This window comes from Rhea pennata, chromosome 4, assembly GCF_028389875.1.
Source record: "Rhea pennata isolate bPtePen1 chromosome 4, bPtePen1.pri, whole genome shotgun sequence".
Lineage (NCBI taxonomy): Eukaryota > Metazoa > Chordata > Aves > Rheiformes > Rheidae > Rhea > Rhea pennata.
Window position 1 is genome coordinate 56,226,064 of NC_084666.1, and position 22,941 is coordinate 56,249,004.

At 36.4% G+C, this 22,941-nt stretch overlaps 1 protein-coding gene across 3 annotated transcripts; it reads right to left on the bottom strand.

Annotated features, from left to right (window-relative positions):
* Window positions 1–222: 222 nt before the first annotated feature.
* On the bottom strand, window positions 223–22,744 carry ABHD18 (abhydrolase domain containing 18). Of its 3 annotated transcripts, none has more exons than XM_062573981.1 (14): window positions 22,588–22,744; window positions 18,292–18,407; window positions 17,335–17,443; window positions 15,863–15,947; window positions 14,660–14,760; window positions 12,557–12,635; window positions 12,384–12,470; window positions 11,583–11,608; window positions 9,687–9,825; window positions 7,596–7,685; window positions 6,796–6,897; window positions 4,965–5,343; window positions 3,720–3,882; window positions 223–2,829 (listed from the first exon to the last, which is right to left on the bottom strand). In XM_062573981.1, the coding sequence occupies exons 3-14, from the start codon at window positions 17,424–17,426 to the stop codon at window positions 2,778–2,780; spliced, it is 1,395 nt and encodes a 464-aa protein (XP_062429965.1). In that variant the 5' UTR covers window positions 17,427–17,443; window positions 18,292–18,407; window positions 22,588–22,744; the 3' UTR covers window positions 223–2,777. The 3 variants fall into 3 exon arrangements, with proteins under 3 accessions (XP_062429965.1, XP_062429964.1, XP_062429966.1); XM_062573980.1 differs by having other exon boundaries at window positions 18,292–18,411; XM_062573982.1 differs by lacking the exons at window positions 11,583–11,608; window positions 12,384–12,470; window positions 12,557–12,635; ... (3 more) ...; window positions 18,292–18,407; window positions 22,588–22,744 and adding exons at window positions 10,270–10,358; window positions 10,465–10,711.
* Between the last annotated feature and the right edge of the window lie 197 nt (window positions 22,745–22,941).

The window sequence follows — 22,941 nt, forward strand, 5'->3', positions numbered from 1 at the left end:
CTCTATCTTAATTAGCTAATTCAAGCTCATTTTCTTCACTAGGTACTGTGTGTAGAAAAACATGAAAGCAGTATCAGTGTTTGTTATGTGAAGCGTTTATCTTGTACATAGATTAGCCACTCTTTCGTGCTACAATACTAGCAGGAATAAAAAAGATCACAGGGTAACAGTAAGATGCATTCTGAATTCTTCTTGACACTAAAGAAACACCCCAGACCTACCTGTTTTGTAGGATTTTTATTGAAAAACATAAAAAACCAAAATGATCAATGCCAGTTTTACAATAAATTTAAGACAGAGAATGGCTTATCTGCTATCTGGATTTAATGCAGGAACCTTATTTCAGTATTTTTCTCATGCAATTGCTGTATTAAAATTACATTCTCATTCAACATTACAATGGATTATTAATAATGCTCTATTAAGTTTTAACCATCAAATCTGTTTAAAAAAAAAAAACAATAACATTTCCAAAGGTTAAAACATTTGAACAGCAAGATTCCCCCTAGCCTTCACAAACCAGCTAATACCTTCCCATGTATGGCAACTAACAAGACAGAAACCACACACATATTCTCCCCGCCCGCCTTTTTTAATTCTGATCTCAGAAGTGTATTAAATGCTTCTTAGAAGGCTCTTGCATTTGGCAACATTTTTTTTTAGCTGCACATGAAATGTGATTTCTCATTCTTATTAGAAGCCAGTCCTTCACTACTTACCCAAAAGACCGTCTCACAAACAGGAATTATATTAATATAAATACAAGTAACATACTGTTTTGGCAAGTTAAACCTTTTAGTAATACAGTCAGAACAGTCATACGATGTCAAGTTCTGTAATTCCTGGTATTGTGTACACAAATATATTTAAAATATGGCCATCCACACAGATCTAAAAAAGTTGGTGAACAGCAGACAATATTCTTGTACAGCATCGTTAATGATGAGTTCATAGCAAGGTAAAGATGTAAAAGTTTTAGTATAGTATTCAAGCCTTTAATTTAAAAATTATAAGCTTGTGTATTTGATTTCAAACCTTCCAACATTCAGTTTTTAATAAACATGCTGGTTACTGAGCCAACCGTCACAGTTGCTCCCAATATATACATATATATATATATAAAAATCATCACTGCCCAAAAAAATGAAAAACCACTTGGAAAAAAAAAAAAGCAGTTTTCCAGTAGAATATATTTTTTTCTCTGTTTTCAATAAATTTAGATGTTAAGTAACTTGGGTTGGTACAAACTATTTCAGTTTTGCCTTGACTTGTCTGATTTTCAAGTGAACCATGCGTGACTCACTCCCAACTACTAATCCTGTATGCAAGCTAAAACTGTAGATAATCTCTTAATATTAACTGAGCTTCATTTGCTCCATAGTCTGCATATTAAAAATATTAAAATAACCACGAAGATTAATGAAGTGGTTGGTTTAGAAGGTGCAACAGTCACATATCCTGTACTTACAAACTGCTGGATTTTTCTGATTCTCTGTAACACCAATCATCATTGTATCAGAGTTAATATTCAAGTGTTCCAGCTTTCAATTTCTCTGCAATCTTGCCTCAAAGAAAAACATTACAGGAGGAGATTACCACAAACTGAAAAGCAGACACATGGGTATGGACAGCTCCCATACACAGCTGATAGATAACAACCTCTTATTCAACTGTAATTTGTCGGTGTTTTTGAGCCAAAAAGAGGAAACAGACTTTGCATTTCATTAAATGTGTTCAGAATCATAAATTTTTCCTTTCCATCCAATTAAAAAAAAAGTACAGACAAATAAGGAGCAAACTTTCATCCATTTTGATAACCCTTAGTCTCACATATATTTTTAATATCATACAGTGAAACTGTATGTTGCACATCAGTGCTGAGTGCGCTTTAGAAAAGAAATATTTCAAACAGGTCTATAGCACCATATGTTTTGCTGTTGATTTAACCACTTAGGATCAGACTCTTTGTGCCATTGTTGTTGAAAAATGATGTTTTTTTAAATTCTCTTTAGCAATCTAAAAAAATTCTAGTATAAAATGTTTGTTATACAACATAAAAAAAAAATGAATTACTGGACACTCCATTTTCAGTCATTCCAGTTCTGTGAAACCAATCAATGAATAGCTACATGATTCTGCTTGAATGGCACACTTTAAGAGGCAGAACAGTCTTTCAAATGTTTTGGGTCTAAGTGTCTTTTTCTCATCCTTCATTCTGTTTTTAAAGGTTCATTTTGCAAGATTTGATTCTGCCCCCTCCACAATAGCTCACTTTCAAGTCATAATACAGAAAATCAGCAACAAACAAGAGGTTGACTGTTGGCAAAGCCACTGTAAAATCACACCAGCAAGCTGACAAGGAAACAAGAAAAAGAACAAGGTATCTGGAAATAACTAGAAATACACTAAATACAAGACAGCATTGCAGCCCTATAGCAAATTTTACATTCTATCAACATTTAAATTTGTCCGTTTTCAACTGATACGCAATTCAGAATTGAAGTAATACATAATGCAATTAAATATGAAGTACATGAATCATTCATGCACTAACAAATGCTGCCAATGTTTTTTTGCAGGTAAAGCCGAAGCAAGCATGTCAGAATGTCATTTGGTTTAAATAAAATTAATACTAGTACTTTACCATTTTTGGTAATTCTTAGCTACAGCATTCAAAGTCAGTGACCATCCATTTCACCTTGCAAGAGGCTTGTTTTCCCAACACGAAATTCCAATACAGGGAAGTAAAAATGCGATCAGTTTGAATACTAAGATCGTTAAACAGCATATTTCTGAAGAAAGCGGTCAAATGCATCATAAATAGCTTGCCTAAAACAAGAAAAAGAAAGATGATAATTATAGATCATTTGTATGATTTGGGAAAGGGCCAATAAAGGTGGCCTATTCCCATATACTTACAAATTAAAGCTATTTTGACAATTTCAAACAATCCTCAATAGAAATGGGATACTGAGTATTCTTTTCTCCCTCACCCTCAATGTAGTGATATATTTACATCTCAGGAGTGAATGGTGCTATGTATCACCTTTAATAAAAGTGCAAATGTTAATGGATTAGGAGTTTTCTATTCAGCTATGTCAGGAAATGGGTCAGAAAGACATATAGTTTATTATTTTTGAGCAATGACATAACATAAAGCTGAACTTTGAAACAGCAATAAGTTGTTTAACATACCTCCAATCTGTACATTGCTCAGACTTCCTAAATGGGACAGCCATTCTTACTAATTCTTTAATTTTATAAAATTAATAACAAGTGTTGAACCTTTCAAAATTAATAAATTGTATTTATACAATTACTATTTGAGAAAGTCAACAAGCCAAGGATTCCTGCAAGCACCACACATTGAAGACAAGCTTGTATTTTAATTCCAGACCTCACCTGCTTTTCCTCAGAAGACATTTAAAAATGACAATCACTGCTTAATACAACATAAGCAATCACTACTCAAAAAATATTCTCTAGGGTCCAATGAACCAGCTAACTAAAGGTTTTTACAGAAAAACAAGAGCCAGAAGGATCATTCTCTTGCCATTGGTTTACTAAATGATTCAAGATACAAGTGAGGATGAGGTGCAGCAATGTAAAATGGAAATGTTGTATTTCTTCTACAAAGCAATATTCAGTATTTGTTTTTTTAAAGAAATTATTGCAGTACTAAACTCTCAACTATTTTAGAACTTTTCTGTTTATCTTACCTGAAGAGTCCTTGTTTGAAGAGGTAGGCACTGACATGACCTCCTTCCAGATACCTGATTTCACATCCAGGCCAGATTTCTTGAAGACTGCGCACCCCAGTTCGAGGAATATATGCATCCTCCTTAGCTTGTACAACTATGATTAAACTTGGATCAACTGGAACTAAAGAAAAAACAAATCAAAATGCAATTCACACAAGGTAAGCATCAGAAGTACTTTAGCTAGCTGAGATTTCTGTTGTAAAGATGTTCTCTATTTCTAAAAATACCTCTAATTTTGCAAAATACTTAAAATCATCCTAAACCATAATAAAATGAAGTTTTCTCAGCTCTCCAGCAATACTTCTGTAATTGTTAATGATACAGGAGTGAGGCCAGCAGTAGAAAAAACAAGCAAACCCCTTCCCTCCCCTAAAACAAAAAACCCCAGAAGTCTTTGACAAATGAAGAGGGAATTATCTTTGCTCTTATTTACAAACTTCTATACCATTCAGGTCAGTTCTCATAAACCCCCTTTTTCAGGGAAAAGAACTAGGAGACATGTGGAATTCAATGGAGTAGAAACTTCATAATAATTTTTTTTCTACCTCAAGGAGAAGAAAAACAATTCTGATATGAGAGGTCAGACAGCAAGTGCAGTATGTTAACTTTCTTTCCTGCTTCCTGCATTTTTTTGTTACATCAACCTCCCAGCAATGAATTGTTATTTATTTTTATTACTTATAAATAGAATCGTACCAATCTGATAGATACTTGTCTAAAAGTATCACTTAAGCTAAGTTCTGAGCTATTTAGGCCACTTTCTATCTGAAGTCATCATATTTGTGCTTTATTAGATTTACTTTAATATGCTTGGGAGAAAAAAAGAACTTATTAGTGGGACAAAGCAGATTATTTAGATCCGAACATTAGTCATATAGATGTTTCTTTTACATAATACGCATTTGCACTAATTCATATCTGAAAACAGCCACAAAAAAGCAGAAAGAATAAATAAGCAAAGATACTGAAGGGTGGGTTTTGCATTCACTCTCCCATTTTCTCTTAAGGAAAAACAGGAAAACAATTAGTGCAAGATAAAGGAAATGGAGTGGTAAATAGATGTTACTGGACAACATTCAGGATACTTTTATATTTTAACTAAAGTGTCAGGTTTACATAATGGGAAAATGAAGAGAATACCCTTTGTTCCAGAGCATTATGTTTAGTTTTCCAAGCCACACATTAAAACAAATAAACACATACCTGAAAAGTTGGCTACATGGGTACATTCATCCATAACGCCTTTCATGAAGCGCAGCGATTCTCTCTGTAACGTGTCACTCTTTCTTCTTTCATTTATGCTGTGTCCCTGTTGGCTGGTTAAGTTTTTATTGCTATTGCTACTGGTGGAAAATGTTTGATTTATGCACTGCATTTTAGGAGCATCTTGTATTAAAAGTCTCTCTGATGAGGCACTTATAGTACTTTTATTTGTGGTAAAGCAGTGTCCAGCTTCTTTAGATAAAGTTGTGTTTGAGGAATCAAAGTTGAACATTCTGGAAGTCAGGTCTATGTCCTCTAGACTATCTACACTGTCAGGGAAGTTTTTAACAAAATCTTGTCCCATCTTGAAAGAATCTGTCTAAACAAAGATGACAGGTCATTTGTTAAGGGTTCCTTCTTTACATTCGTTGGTTGAGAAGATCAATCAACTCAGTATTCCAAATAAAAGAGACAAACACATCGCTCACAGTACTAAAATTATTTTCAGCTTGCACATATGTAATTCAATGAATTAAATCCTGATCATCTTAACCTCTTGATATTCTAGTTCTACATTTCTGCCTGCTTAAAATAAATTAAGTAAACATGGTAGTTTATAATGCAAGCATCTCTCCATTTTTAATTATATATTAAACTCCGAATTCATAATTGAAGTTCATTAAGCTTAAGTTTCTGGGGGTAAATAAATCATAAAAGCTATACATTTCTCAGATTTGTCCTTTTCAAAATAGTAGTAATATCTTTCAGAAAGCATTTAAAAACTGAGATTTAACACTTTTTCAAATACTGGAAGAAAAACAGGCGATAGCAACAGATATATTTGATCAGGTTTAACGTTTCATTTAAGACTGAAAAATCTACTGCATCTAAACACTATGAAGTCACAAGCTGAACACACTGAAGTGTTTCTTCCTTTCATTTTGTGGTCTCTGTCAGCGTTCCTGAAGTGCATATCACTTATAAAAGGCAAGCACAACTGTCATTCCCCTACACTGTGTTAAGATATCTAAAATAGGACTGTCACAGAATCTCAGAAAAAAAATCATTTATCAAAACTGCCTAGAAGATACTGTTGCAACATATAAACAATTCTCAAAGTTATCAGTCCAATCTAGAAGAGAGCTGAGGCAATGAAATTCCCCTTAAAAGCCTCTTCCAGTCCTAGCCTGAAACAGTCAAAGGAAGGCCCTCCCCCCCCCCAAAAAAAAAGTCCAGACCATAAATTATATTTTGCAAAGGGCAAGAAGCTAAATGACAATAAAAACTCTACCCCCCTGTTTATCCCAGCTGCCTGGGCAATGAAAGTTTAAAGCTGAGGGAAGGTTAACATCACAAATGGGAACAAAAATAAAGAGACCAAGTACCTTACACGAATTTGAAAAGTAACTCAATGTTGCTACATGTTCTACAGTACTGCGCATTTGGGAGCAGTTGCTTCAAAGGACAATGAATCAGTTTTGATATTTACACTTCAGGCTACCAGCTATTCCAGACTCAAGTCAATTATTGAGAAGCATTATCTATGGTTTCAATGGTTTGACTGAATTAATTTTATATTATAGATTATGCTGACCTGCTATCTGTGGACATTGATGAAAGTTTTTAGTGAGTGCTACAATTAAGGCATTATACAACTAAACTATTAACTTGTTTCTCAGAAGGTTCTTCTTCAAAGATTAAACTTACCAAAAACAGAAAGACACAATAAGCAAACATGTTTTATCTAACAATTGGCTACTTAAAAGTAAAAATAAATTACATTTGTTGGATCTGCATAAGTAAGTATTAGCAAGTAGGGAAATATACTCACTCCACAATATTCAAGCATTTGAATGATTTCTTCTTCATAAACAGTGTGTGTAAAATACTGTTTTTCTAGTTCTCTCCAGTTCACTGCCTTGCTCAATACACCCTGAAATTATAAACACAAGGGTCCAGTACACAACTAAAAAACACAGATCATTCTGAAATAATGACATGCATAGAAAACTGATCTGTCCCTCTGTGCAATGTGATCTTTCCAGTAGACTTCTACTTAGGTTTCCAGATAGCCCTTAAAATAATTGGAATCAAAGCATAATCACATATTGTAACAGAGACATCAAAATTCACTTCCCTATTACTATTTTTTAATAGCAGAAAAACAATCGCAGTTGGGGTTTATGTATATCTAGATTGTGCTATGCCAAAGATTGGAATCAAAGTCAGTCTACTCGCTCACTTCCCTCCATAGCAGTAGTGAAAACAAGTACCACTAACGGTAGTAGCGGCATTATCACCCAGGTATTTTACACCAGGTTTTGAGCAAAAGAAAACATGCTTTCAGGGTTTCCTTCCTCACTTTCCTACATTCAAATGGAGACTCTAATCAGTCGTGCAAAGCAGAACCAGCCCCATCCGCTGACTGAGGACATGACTCACTGAAGTAGCTCAGATCTTCATTCCTCATCATGTGCTTATCCTGAGCAGGTAGGGCAGCTTTTGCTGCTAGTAACTAATAAAGGCCAAAGGGTGATGAAACAGGCCAGCGTAAAATGGTTAATGTGGCCAGCTCAGAGTTACTGATCTGCTACATTCTCTAGTCCATTAACAAAAACATTGTTTAATTACCGTAGTGAAGACAGCAGAAGCTGTTGACCAGGAGAGACATGGAATCAATGGCAATGGTTTAGGCCAGTTTGTCACTGCTAGTGAAGCCATCTATTAGATAGAACAACCAAATGCACTTATTACATACCTACATGCACTTTGAGTTCACGATATTTCAAAACCAATTTTAAAGAACTCATTTTTGATTTTTTATTGTAAATATAAAAAATTGTTACCAAAAATAATAAGCAGTGCCAAAACAGTTAAGGACTGCAGGCATGCCCTCCTCTTTAAACTTAGAAGAAAGATTATCTATTCTTCAGTGATTTTTCCTAACAGATATTGCTCTGGGTATAACTAATTCCAAGGCTGAATGGATTCTGTTTTAACTACAAGAATATCCAACAGAAATTTTATTTAGAGATAGTCTTTAGCTGTCTCAAATCATGAAAAACTTCAACACAGCCTTCTCAACAGGCTCTTGCAAGCGTATTTCAAAAGAGAATGAAATCTGAATGGAATCTACAAATAGGACTGCTTAAAATTCTGTACGTTTGAATTTTTATGCTTGAAACAAAAGAGGAAGAGAAGAAATTCAGCATATTAAGTGAACTCTCTCCTTTTAAGTTTGAGTTATTACTTTCGCATCAGTTCTCAGAACACATTTTTGTGAATATTCTGTGTACCCCAGAAAAAAAGAACAAAGCAAAGAAACTCAACATGTAGAGATGAGAAACAAATACCTCCTTACATGGCATGTTCCAGTCAAGTTTTATTTTATTGCCCTAAACTGAACAACATGCATACTGTAAAACCCTTTATATAGAATACTCCATATGTTTGTCCTGGATGATCTAATAAATACATTTATGTAACTGCATTATAATTCTCTTCTGTTTTTATTGATAAAAAGAACACACACATCTATGTTCAGCAATTCTGACTCTTCTTCCCTGTCCCAGCTTTTCCTATCTTTGGAACTGAATTAATGCTTACTTTGTTGTAAAACACATTTAAAGATAATCATCATCAAATATGATTTATTTTCTTAGTTTTAAATTGTATCGTTAGTTTTAGAAGCAAGTCAGGACTAGCCAAAACTGTATCTTTCTGCACTATGATCTTTCTCAGATCTTGCCTCCCTCTAAGCACGTGCTGTGTATGACTGCAGGTATAGGATGCAGGTCAGATATTCCCATAGCATCCATGTACCATTTCAAGCAGCATAGTTAGCAGTACACATATCAGATTGAGAATTTCAACCTAACTTATTTATAAGAAAGGGAAGACAAACTGCTGTTTCAGCAAGGGTGATGTTTATGTAAATTAAAATTTTTGCACATTTATGACATTCGGAGTCATAAGATCATGTCTTGGGGAAAAAACATTTTCCTTCCTACCACTACCACTATCAACATGTTGTTTCAGTAAGTATGTAAGCTAACTATGCCTCATTGATCAACGATTATCTGTGGAGCCACAGATGATAATATATTGGGTGCACATCAGGATTTCAAGTGTTTTACAACACACTATTGTTTTAGCTGAACATGCACAGAGTCATATACAAAACATTCTCTACTTTCCCCTGAAATCTTCTCTAAATCAGAACCAATAATTACAGAGAAGGACAAGGTGAGAACTGAAGTGTAAACTGACACCAAAAGTCACCTCAATTCTGATACGCCATGATATGCATTTCACAGTGGATTCAAACACAGAAGTTTGAGCCAGAAGGGAAGAAAGGAGAGAGAACCAGCAATTGGTCAGTACAGAATTCTATTTAGAAAAAGTTCTCCCCAACTGCCAAGGGGGGGGGAAACAAACAAACAAAAAAAACAAACAAAAACTCCAACTATGTGAGAAACTAATATTCATATTAAGCCTATCAGGAGATAACTGACAATCAGCTCTGTCATGTCAGTGTTTACTGGAGATTATACTAATACGGCACCACAATACAACATGAGAATTGTCACCAACTTGTTTCTAGTGACTCTAAATGTTTAGTAATTCAGAGAGGAACACTATAAAACAAACTGTTTCCATAAGCTAAATAATCAGATGAGAAGTTAAAACATAAGATACTAAACAGTAAATATAAAAGCTTACATGTCCTCCCATGGATATTCCAGTCATCCCTAGTGGTCCATAGCCTTCTCTCTCTAGCCAGTGCAAAAGAGCTGCCGATTCTAGAACAAGAGCTCCTCCCATCACAAACAGGTCCGAGACATTTTTTAAACACGACCGCCTTTTCTCCCCAGAAAAGGAAAATACAGGATTTATTTTCTAAGATTAGATTTTGACATCTCTCATCATTCTATGTGTACTTTAACATGAAGCCTGACCTTCATCCCAGAGGAAGTTAGGAGCTGCACTCCTATGGATTCAACACGACAGAAAGCAAGTCTACATTCTCTGGTGTTTTCCTGTTTTCCAAGATAAGCAGCTAAACACTTTTTTATAAACCAGACCATAATGAGGACTAGAAATAGGCATCTGCTAAACTTTAATGCAATATCACTGATCACCTGGTTTTCTAGAAACAGAGATTATTAAAACACTAGTCTCATTTGTAGTATTCTGTGCTATAACATTATAATGGACCCTTCAAAATAGAACCAAAGTGATACAGTGCTAGACATACATTATCCCATTTGCAGAAACAATCCTTTATATTTTTTCTCTTATTTACCTGTTTTATATCATTGAAAAATTGCACACAACATTTGAAGAGTAATCAGTATGTCAGCTTTGGAAGTATTCATCAGTGTCACTGTAAGACTGAAATTGTAAAGTGGGAAGTTTGTCACTGTACTGAGAAATTCATGTAGCGTACTACAAAGCATTAAAACACAGTAGAGAAAAAGAAAAGCAGAAAGCTATTCACCTGAACCAAAGGCACTCCGAGTCTGAAGTCACTTGGCACAAGGATGGAATACAGAAAGAGTGGAAAAGGCACCCCAACAACAGAAGTATTTTACACAGCAATCAGTACACTTGAAATTCTGGAGGGAGGGGTGTATTTTTACTGTCAAGTTATAAAAAGTTATTGGCCTTTTCTGCCAGTACACACTCATATTTAAATACAATACAGCACCTGCTTGGAAAAAAAAAAATGGGAACTGCTTTCAAAATGAAAGTTCTCTCCCAAAAATCATGTTTTTTTTAAATGATTTTGGATTTAGGAAATAGCTGAAATGTAAAGAAGTGCTGCTTGTGAAGTCTTAATAAAAATGTCAGGTTTAAGAACAAGTTACCTTCCGTATGTCTTTTACTTGTGTCAAATGTCCAAGTTAGGATTAAAATGATTAAAACATCAATTCATATTTGGACTATCAGAAATATTGGCAGATTAAAACCACACCTTTGCCTCATGAACGCATCTTGTTGAATTCTGTTTCTACTCCAGTAGTCCTGAAAATGTGAAAAGCGAAACCCCAGGAATACTTAATTAGGCTTCTAAATTCACATTTAAGAAACTAAATAAGGAAGCAAGTCTTCTAAAATACTGGGCATTGCATAGTCCCCACTTGCTGCCAAAGAAATATCCAATTTATTTAATGTTTAAATGTGGTGCCTCTTAAATACCTCGGAAAAACTAAAATCTTAGCAATTATAACAGAAAGATATACTCTTTGAACAAAGATAACTCATAGATGACTGAAATGTAATTGCAACATTTGTACACACAATTAAGAATCAAGAAAATAAATTGCCATTTGCTTCCATACATGCTGATCTCAACATTAAACTGCAAGTCTACCTTGTGAAACCTTCCTGACCACTTTGATGTCTTTGCACAAAAAGCCACAAAGCAGCCAAGCAAAAGGACCACAATTTCACATAAATAGGTTACAGGTGACCCATGTTTGGGATATTTTTTTCATAACAAGCTGTCAAAGTGTGGGTTTTTTTGTTGTTTTGTGTGTGTGTGTCTGTGTGTGTGGGGTGTTACTCTAAGTACCTTGAAAAGACAGTATCTGTAGACTTAATGGTAATACTTACAATTGATCCTTAGGTTTTCTACAGCCATGTAGAAGACAAGTTAAAGAAAGTAAAGATTTCTACATAAAAAGCAGCAATTTAAATAATTAAATACTGTGCTATTGTGTATGTGTTTTTAAATTGGAGCTTAAATTCCAATGTCTGAAACTAAATCAAGTTAAACGTCATCTGACAATGTCATTTATTAACTTGAGATTTCACTTTTGTGAGATACAAGGGTAGGAAAAAAAGCATAACTAGACATTCTAATAAAACAAGGTGACTGTTACAGTAATCACTGGTGAGCTGATGACAGGATGGAACTTAAGTTCTTTTTGAAAACAAATGGAAAATCTGAGCATCTTAAATATAGCAGTAAGTTTCTCAGAAATACCTGAGATACCAAAAGGGTTGCAGTTGAAAAGGGAAAGCAGGAGAAAGAACTTGCTTTTCCGCCTTCAATACAACAAAAAGTCACACAGTATGATGTGGAATGAATGCAGTTTTATTTCTGCTATGGCTAAAGGAATCATGTCAATACTTTGATTATGGCTGTGAAAATAGATTTGTATCAGAACTCTTAAGCTAATGGCTAAAATAAGTTGCAAAACACATTTTCAAAAAATGAGAAAAGCAGCATCTAGATTAGAAGTATCATATACATTGTTTCACAGCATTTCATTCAACAGTCATACTTGGCTCTTTAATTCTATCTAGGCAAACTTTGTTAGAAATTGATCTACCAAGTCTATGCCAGTATAAAATCTATTGCTCTGGAGAGAGCTTTGAGAACTGCTTACATCTTCCTTTCCACAGAAGGATATAATAAGGATTTTCTAGAAGTAGGGAAGCCATACAGGCTTCTTTAATCATCGGACGGGCCATTAATGTGCGTCTCCTCCAGAAGTGCTAAATATAAAATATATAAACATATATTAAGATAAAATTTGAATATTTACTTTTCCAGCAATCAATTTTATATTTTATATACTTACATGATCTCCAGTGCCTGCTAAATGAATGCACACAGGTCTATGCTTGCTGTTCCATCTTCTGGGTATTATAAACTGAAATCTATGAGAAACAAATACTTATTAAAATAAGATAAGTATATATGTTTACATATTTGTGCCAGAGAAACTAGTAAAAAAATAGGTTAAAATATTTCTTAACACATGCAGGCAAACTGGTACAGTAATATCATTTTTCATGAACATATCCAATAAAGAAATAAAACCAAAAGTAGGGCAGAATAAATACCAAACAAGAAAAGGAGCTGCGCTGAAAAGATCATGTTCAAAAAAAGGCCACTACCTCATCATCACAATTTACATTTGGCAGAGTGAAGAAATGGAACCTTAGATGAAGAACAGCCTAAACAAGTATGACTAGCTCTCCTAGGCAGCATTGTTGTTATTCTCTTGAGGTCACAACAGTTGAAATAGAAGAGTAAGATAAGCAATATTTGTATTAAAAAAATAGCAACATTAAACTATTCTACACATTCAGCATCAAAAATTTAAAGTCTTGTGCACTTCTCTCAAGTCTTACAGTTTAACTACAGAAGAAAAATCACTTCTGCTGAGCTGCTACCATCTCCCCACAAGATGGAGCGCTATTACATGCAACAGTGCTACATAAAAAAAGGAAGTGAGAGTTCACACAACACAATGCTCAGGTCAGCAGTTTGCAGCAGAAGTTTGCAGAGCATATCAAAACTGTAACAATATTGTCCAACATCGAAGATTAACATAAGGTAACTTCAAACTATATGAGTGTATAAGGAAACGATTAGTATACCATATTTTCAACTATGGTACTAGGAACTACAGTTCAACTAGTTCTCTTAGCAGTATTGGACAAGGAGGTAGAACAGAACAGGTATTTTGTCTATAGAACTTTTGAACTACACTCTTTAGTTCTGCATATGTAAGCACACATGAAATTTGAAAATGCCAGTATCAACTTGTGCTGACAAACTTGTATGCCTAGTTTTAATGTATAAAGAAAAGTAAAAAAAAATTAGCTCAAACCTAAAGCAACAGAATTATGCTTCCTTTCCAAGCCCACTCTTCAACTCCAAAGTCATCTTAGCATCACACTAGCAAAAATGCAGTTAGATACTTTCTGACTATCATGGATTGTGCAGCTTTCAGGGAGGATACCCTCCCCCTCCCCTTAAAAATCTTTCCAGGAAAGAAGGGTGCCTGCCTCACTTGGTAGAAGTAAATGAAATTATTACTTCAACACTCACTCACTTGGTAGAATTAAATGAAATTATTACTTCAGCACACAGACAATATTTTTGTATTTGATGGAAACAGAAAGCTAGAACAGCTACTTCAAATATAAAATAACATGCATCTTTTACATGGAGCAGGAGAATGCTTTGTGTATAACAAAAAACTACTGTCCTGGTTATATTAACCTCCCTTTCCAGCTTCTTGTTCATTGACGGGGGGGGGGGGGGGGCAGGGGGGAGGAGGAGGTATTCCACAGGTTTATGCAATACAATTTCTACACTCAAAAACAAAATCCAACCCTTTAGAATCTGCAAAAGTATTATCTGAAATGCTGCTACTAATAGTGCCAAGTAATCGTAAGCTTTAGTTTTTATTAATGTAGTTGAAGCATTTCAGAAAGTGCTACATTATCCACTTTCAGCTACAAATTAAATTTGAAGCTTTCCACATTATCAGTGCTAATTACAGAAGCTCTTTTTCAGTCATAATTAAATCACACTAGCCTGTCCAGCTTTTGTAACTCTCATTTTTTTTCCTGTCTTCAGAAAATAATCATCCTTTATTAAAACCTATGTGGTACAACATGCATTTAACAGTACTTCTATTTTAGAATAAACTCCCCTAGCAAATTATGTTATTTACACACAGATGAAATTAACACATGAATAAGATCTGATCTATTTTCACCTCTGAGATCAAAATTTATTTCAGCATATCAGCATAAAACCAGTTTGAAATATTTTACAGGTACTACAATTAGTTAGACTCACAGTAAAACTGCTTTCTAGTTACACAGCATTTTTATTTCTCTCCAACATCAATTTCAGAAAGATAGCACAACTTAGCTTCTCCTACCTTGCTATAAGAGATTCGACCGGCAGGATACCTGGAACATAATGAGCCAAAGGGGAAATGAAGTGTCCCTCAAGGATTTTACAGTCTGACTGTTCCTCAACCTGTGGAGGGAATGGCATTGTGACAGTGTCTTCTATATCAGTGTTTAACTTGCTCCAAAAGCTAAACATTGGTATGCTCTCTCAAAGTACAAATAGCATAAAAACATGTCTGCTCTGTTTCAAGCATAGTGATAAATCTGTATCCATAGAGCCCAAGCATTTCTGTTTCAAACTTTTTTTTTTAAATGACCCCTTAAAGGAATCATAGAGTAGAACTGTAACTCTGCCCAATTCTAAAGAACTTCAAAGATAAATACCGTTTTGAATATTTGTTAAGCTGTAGCATACCTTTAAGATTTGACATACCTATCTTCCACAGCTGTCCTACGACAGGAGAAAAACTAGGATCTGTACAGCACTGCTGTATTCTTTCAAATCCTTCCATCACATCCAATTCTTTGGTAGTAACCAATGTGATTGTTCAAACTAGCTCTTTTCTCTACCCTTTTCAGCCACATTGCACGTTTTTGCCTCTCCCTATTTCTAGCCACAGTCATTAAAAAAAAAAAAGCAAATTAAGAAAGCATTTAGTTTGCTACAGAAATGACCACCATCACATCTACTTGACTGTGCAATTACTCTTCTTTCCTGACTCTCTATTCATACTTTCTAGATCAAAAATTCTTCACATCAAGAAATATTTCTATTCACATATTTTACTTTGAAGCACAGGGTCTCTCTTCTCCCCCTATGAGGGCATCTCAGAACTCACATTATGTTAACTTATTTTTCCATTAAAACTTTGCTTCTTTACTCATGGAAAAATTCTAATGTCCTTTCCATGATACAGAGCAACGATACAGGAACACCCATGAAGTTAGTTAATGCCACTTGCTAGAAAAGTGGTGATCAGCAGAAGCTAACTGTATATTGTTGGAGGCATTTCACTATCCTAACTCAATGCAGTTACAAACTTCAGTCCCCAATTTCCAATCCCAGCAACAACGGATGCTGCGATATCATTAGATATAATGAAAACAGATTTACATGACACCAAAATTCAAGTCATCTACACTATAAAAGCTGCTTGATAAGGACTTGATTTCATCATTATATACCATTAGGAAAATAAACTCAGTTAAGATTTCTTGCTTTTAAGTACCTTGTCAATGAACACTGGGTAATCTTTCGAAACCAGCTTCTGGCATTTCTCCCTGTTTCCAATTATCTTTCTGAATTCAAATATTCTGTTAAAAGAAAATGATACAGAAGATTCAATTTTTATTTAAAAAAAAATTGAGAGCTTGGTCAAAATTCTGAATCAGGCCAACCTAATGTTGCCCCCCCCCCACAAAATTATAAAGTCAGCTTCTTATTTATAGACCAATCAGGCTACCATAAAGTAGGTATGTAAGAACATTTTTCAGTTAAAAAAAAAAAAAAGGCTTACATGCATCACTGGAGTTTGCCGTTCTTAAAAATAACATACATGTAAAATGCTATTCAAAACTAATGCCATTTTTCAGGGCCTAATGAAGACACAAGAACCTCCTATGCTTATGCTTCCTTGTAGCCCTATTGGTGATACGAAGTGAATGGGTGGGAAACAAGCTGGATTGCTAGGCTCCAAGTAGAGTCATCAATGAAGTTTAAATGGCCACAAGTTGCTAGTGGCATTCAGGTAGTTCATAGAAGAGACCAAGCCAAGGATAATGGCTGATAGCTGAAATGTAGGGCTATCATTCAGAGAGACCCAGATAAGCTAGATGAACAGGTCAAACATTCTAAAGCTCAGCAATACAACTCCAAAGTCTTGCGCCTGGGACAGAACATGCCATGCAACAATACAGGCTAGAAACTGCATACATAACAAATTGAATGCAGGACAGCAGCATCCCCTTGCAGCTACAAAGCCCAGTGGCATACCTTCCACATCTAGCGAGAAGGCAGCCAGCACATCAAGGGAAGAGATTATTCTTCTCCCATCAGCTCTTGCGTGATGATGTCTGGAATACTGAGCCCAGTTTTGGGACTCGGTACTTAAAAGATACTGACAAACTGGAGAGAGTCCAGAAGAGAGTCACCAAGATGGTGAATGGGAGGAGACTGCATCCTTCCCTCTTCATACAGATGAAGCAAGGTTGCTGGGAATCAGCTCATCTTCCTCCCACTCAGGGGCAATATGTTTTCCTCCTTTCAGGAGAGGAAGCCAGCAAGCTTGCTTCTTCATTTCCTCCACAGTTTTTGATCTTTTTTTCTGTTGTTTTCAGAGAAAAAGCCCTAGCCGATACCATTATTTAAAAAATAAGAGGTAATGCTCTTCCCTCTTACTTTCAAGATATCTAAAAAGAATGTGTCTACAACTTTTTAAAGTTTAAGATGGAACCAAAAGTTTCATACTCTGAAGTCAATTATTACTAATACATTTAGCAAAACCCTTCTTTTTTTTTTTAAATCTGTTCCCTACCTTAGTATGTAAATACATGGTTTTTCTGAACAAAACATACTTTAATGCAGTTTTTAAATTTTGTAAATAAAGAACTAACTTGGTTGGTATTTTTTTGTGGTGTGTGTGGTTTTGTTTTTTTAAGATAACATACTGTTCATGTTATTCTGTACCAAGAAGAAAGTCACCTTTTCAGATCTTCTGGCTTTCCCCATCCTCTGATGAAGAGTTTAGTAAGGAGAAGCTTTCTGTATAAGACATCCAATTTACTCACACCCATTAGCAGCAAACTGACATCTAGAAGAAAAAAGAAAGGCAGTTAAAATACTTTAAGTGGCAAGTTCATTCCTTGTAACTAAGTTGTTTCTTACTCAGACATCTGTATTAATGAAAAGCTCTACCACTTTATTCCAAGAAAGTTAATCTCAACATCCAGTTCAAGTCAATTTCTTCAGTTTTGAACAAAATACAGAGGTAGTTAAAATATAAATGCTAGGTTGTTTTTTTTAATAATGGAATTTCAGACTAGGAATTTGAGATGCTCAGTATAACCTGGAAGGTATTATATCATATATGACAAATTCACTGAAGATGCGTGAGATCACAGAATTACAAGTTCAAATAGGATCAATTATATTTTAGCTAGATTGACAAAAGGAACAATGGTTTGGGTCTTTGTCATGTAAATACAGCTATGACAGCAAAAGATTTTCAATCTAAATGAGATTTTACAAACATAACTCGAAGTAGAAGCCTGAGGTAAAACACACTTCCAAGTGGAAGCCTAATCTAGTTTAAAGAATTAGATCTGTTCAACTACATAATTACACATTTATAAAAAAAAAAAAAAGAAGGGGGGGAAAGAGAAGTAACTTCAATACTGACGCAGAGACAGCTTATTTTTGTAAATCTGTCTTCACTGGTATCTTAAGAATATATCTAACTATTTTATCCTTTTCTTTCCAATATTTCTTAAGACATTCTTTAAGCTTTTGAAAAATCAAGCTCCCACTCTTTTCAGGGAAGAAATCATGCCATTAAAGTTGTTAACAGTATCACTACTCCAGCAAAAATACTTAGCACAAATACGGCCAAAGCATCAACAAGACCTTATGCAAACTCACTATTTTCAAAGCAATACTTACTGAAGTGAATGGGGAGTCACTACTATGTTTTTCCAATGAGGAAGGAGAAAGAAGAACTCAAATCTGGTTTTCTATCAGCAGGATATAGGATTTTCCAATTAAAAATAGTCCAGGTTCTGTCTATACATAAAGAAACATGAGATTTAATATTAAAACTTCTTTAGCAATTTATCTTCAACTATTCTGAATATTTCCAATCCACTCTATAATGTGGCCTAAATAAACTATACTATTTTGTGGCGTTATAAAGTAAACTCATGTTACTATAGTTTATTTATTCAACTGCATTTTAAATATAGTCATTCTTAAAGTAAATTTCATCAAATATAATGAGTTAAAATTGTGGTCAGATTAATAATACATCTATCTGCACTTTTAAGAAGCCAATACTGGCTTCTATAAATATCATTTATAAACATTAAGAGTCAAGATACAGAAAAATAAAAATAATATTTTAGAACAACTAACATAATGGAAATTATAGACAACTGAGCTCCATGAATACTAGAACAAGCATTCTAAAAATCACCGCGGTTCCACGTTCAGTCACTATAGAAGAGAAACAAATACTTGAAATCACCAAAAGGTCAAAGTAGGGACCTTTTGCTCTAACACTGTAAGAAGTATTAATTCTCATTCCATGAGTTTTCAGCAGTTGACAATATAATCCAATTATTCATATCTGTTCGGTCTAGTAGAATAAATTACTCTGATATTGAAATATGCATTTAAGAAATATTCAAATAATGTTATGCTATGCAACACAACCAAGCTAACCACGCTGTGACAATATAAATACAATAAAAATAATAAGTGCTTGTGGCTGCGATGTATCGGTTCAGGCTCTCAGTATCAAAAAGTGCGTGAGGGGAGGGCACGAAAAAGAGGGAAGAAATGTTGCCATGATCAGAAAACAACAACAAAAAAAGCTTTTATAAGAATACATATATTTATTTTGCTTCTTAACTCAAAGTGGACAGTGAAAATTGCTTCTTAAAATTCCAAGTATGTTTCAGCTGCAAGCAAGTTAAAAAAAAAAAAAAAAACACTCCCCAAATTTCTTTTTATTTCTTATGAGCACTCCTCTACATTTAGTAAATGTTTTTTGGAATTATTTGTCTTTTCTTCCTTTATCATTGCAGTGTGGAAAACAAAAAATACATAATGTTAAATGTCTGCCTTTATCTGGAAGAGTTTTCTATCTACAGGCTCCAACTTAGAGCTCACCTGGGAAAAGTTCCACTGATTTCAAACAGCCCACCTTCCCCTCCTCCCTTTTTGTATAAAGGGATCAAGAAGGGCAACTGTGCTCCTTATGCCAGAATATACTGAAGTACACCAAAACTGTACTATGTAAGTACTAAGTATCTATCTACTACAGAAAGTGAGAATCAATACAATTTAATTTTACTACATCTAGCAACAAACTGCAATGAGTCAGCCAATGCTTCACAGTGAAGGTGTGAATCTCAAAGCGTGGTGAACAGCTGGAGGCAAGAACTTGTCAAATCCATTCCAAAGAAAGCCATGCCAAGAGAGCACAGACTCAAGCAAGATGCAAAGCAGAATCAGGTAAGCAGGGGAGGGGAAGACAACCCTCCCCCCCACACCAGTATTAGTCAGCCGACAGCTATGGATCATTAGCAACAATTACTCCTAAACTTTCTTGTTTGTACTAATTGTAGAAACAGCATTTAAATCATTCACAATACCATACCTATAAAGAAGAATCTCAGTTCCACTAAGTATTCTGATACTTGGAAAAAAGCAGTGCATGCAGGTGAGGCAGTAAATCCATCTTAGTCTGTGAAAAGAAAGCCAAAGGCCTAATCTCAGAGCACAGGGGAGGGAACATGCAGAAGTTGTCCATGGGAGACTTCTCTTGCAGCAGATGCTGTAACAGAGGGTCCTTCCCAATGTAACCATTGGGTCCTTCCTTCCATCCTTCTTGGGAAATGGGACTCATCACATCAACGAGGTCCTTTCCCTTGCCCAATCTGTCAATGCTTACTGACTTCATGTGTGCTGGAGCATTTTACAGGGGTGTCAGAAGGAAATGTTTGCCAGCCTCTACAAGACCACTCTGCTTTTGGATGCAGGGAGATGGTTTGGCACTCTTCTGATGCTAGAAGTGCACAGTGGTGGACAGAGGGACGGCAATACAGTGATTCCTCTCTGGGCTGGAAAGGATAATTCAAGGCGAACACACATAAGACTAAATCTATGATATCAAAACTGTACTGATACTAGATTTACAATGCTATTATTCTATGAGCATACAGCTCACCAATAATTGTGAAACGTTAATTAATATTTTGAAGCTTGACAAAGCAGCCTCACAGATACTAAAAAATAAAGCCTCTATAAAATAAAAGCCAAATATGGGAGAAAACATGAAGGTGCTGCATTTTACACTGAGTTCAAAAGCTGGAATGATGAGCTTTCCATGTTGTACTACAGCGATGCTAAAACAAGCTTCTAGGTAAATACGTTATATTTAATGGCAACATTGATTGAGATGAAAGAGCTGTCCCATCTCTTATTCTATTTCATCGATTGAATAAAGATTCTACTGCAGTCCAGAATATTTCAATTAATAAGGTCTGAGGTTAAACCACTACTGGAAAGAAAACAGAAAATATCAGAAGACTGATTCCAAGTATGAAAAGTATGTTACACTTTTCATAGTCAAAAATATTACTGAGATAAAATAGTTTTTTCTTCCATTCTGTATATCTTAGCAACAAAAGCATATGACATGATTCAATCACTGCCTATCAACGTCCACATGCAAAGAAAATTTCAAGAACTTTTATTAGAAGAAAAAACTAATCTAGTGTTTGAAGGCTGTAGATGCATCATTTCATTGTAGAAATTAGAAATAAATGTAATTTAGTAGTGAGAGAACTCAAGAAAAGAATCATCAAAACTTGTTTAAACGGGGCTGAATCTCCACCACTTGACAGCATGCATGTCAAGAGCTCTGTAAGAAAGGTCAACAGTAAATAATGAGCCTGATAAAGATGTTGCATAGTTGTGTAAGTCAAAAGATCTTACCTGCATTATAAATATTCAGTGAGTATATTGCCTAACACAGTAAGTGTCACGTAATTGTAAGCTGTAAATAGAAATTTTAGCTGATACAGAGGCATGTTAAATAATGAGCTACTAAAACCCACAACCCTTAAGAAAGAAGTATGGCGACAACACTGTTTTCCAGAAGACCACAGAAGGAAACTTAGGGTTGTAAACTAGAGACTATGTTCTTGTTCTGGGAAGATTTTTTTCTTTTCTTCCAGAACACTTATACTGCATGTTAGCTATGTATCTTTCACGTGCACACTGTTATTACACAGGAAGACACACAAAAATTCATCCAAAATCCAACACACAGAAGATCATCTATTCCTCTTTAACCAGTGCATACAGCCTCAGGTACAAGAAAAACAGCGTTGAGAAGTAGATAAAGACTTTATTAAAGGCCCCAACTTCTGTATAAGAATTATCAAACAGCTCCTATCAAGGGGACAAAATAGGTATACTTAATCAAGTATACCTATTTTAAAAGGTTTCTTGAGGATCCTTAATTTTTCACAGCCATATTAACTTCTGAAGAACCGCTCTTCCACTTATATAGTCATGTTACGCTTCCCTTTTTTGATATAAGGGATGGGGTTTATAAAAACATCACGAAGGAAGAGACTTCGGTGAGAAGCCATAAACAAGCCAACTAAGAATTCAGTATGATGGGATACAGAGAAGCCTGAGGATAAACAAAAGGGCCTAAGCCGCAAGGTTTACACCTACCGCGAAGCAGTCCCTTACCCCTGCCTACCTATTTTTATTTGCTCTTTATTTTTTATCAGCACAGCTGGAGTTTAACTCAACGTTTACTTGTCCAAAGGCCAGGGCGAATCAAACGGACGAACTGCCACCCCGAAAAACGCCACAGGTGCCACCCACACGCTCACCAGAGGCTCTCAGGGAAACCCCCCCTCAGGCAGCCGAGCGGCAGGGAGGGGGACCGCGAGCCGCCCGCCGGCCCGCTAACGCCGCGAGGGGCGGCGGCGGAGACGGCACGCCTCGCCCCGAGTAAGCTCCCGCGGGGCAACGGCTCCATCGGTTCCCCTGCCTCCCCCTCGGCGGCAGCACAGGGCTCCCGAGCAGCCGCAGCCCCCTCGCGGGGGGAGGGCGCGGCAAGGCACAGCCTCCTCTCCTCGCCCCCAGCCGGGACCCACGCGGGGACCGACCGTTGCCCACCGGGCGGCCCCCCTCCCCCTCACGAAGGTCACTCACCCAACGGCCCGGCGCTCGCGCCTGCCGGTGCGGAGGCACCACATGGGCGGCGGGTGGGGGGGGGGGAGGGGGGTGAAGGAGGGGCGGGGCCGTCCCCGCGCGCGGGGCAAGCGCGCGCAGGCGCCCAGCAGGGACGCACTGAAGGTCGCCGCGCCGCGCCGCGCCGAGCGTCCGGCCTCGCGCTGGCTCCGCCCCTGGGCGCGTGACTCGCGCTCGCCGCCCCGGCGCCCAATCAGCACTCCTCGCACTCGCCGCCCCTCCGCGGCGGTTAGCGGCGGTTAACGGCCGCCTCGGGGCGGGGAGGCGCGAGGGGGTTCCGCGTGCGCGCCCTCTGGTGGCGGCGGCGGGGGCAAA

Coding starts and splice junctions, on each gene's coding strand:
- ABHD18 (XM_062573981.1), bottom strand. CDS start 17,426: ATGGGTGTGAGTAAATTGGATGTCTTATACAGAAAGCTTCTCCTTACT. Junction 15,948..17,334: donor AAGCCAGAAGATCTGAAAAG/GTGACTTTCTTC, acceptor TTCTTTTAACAG/AATATTTGAATTCAGAAAGA. Junction 9,826..11,582: donor AGAAAACCTAAGGATCAATT/GTAAGTATTACC, acceptor TGGGGAGAAAAG/GCGGTCGTGTTTAAAAAATG.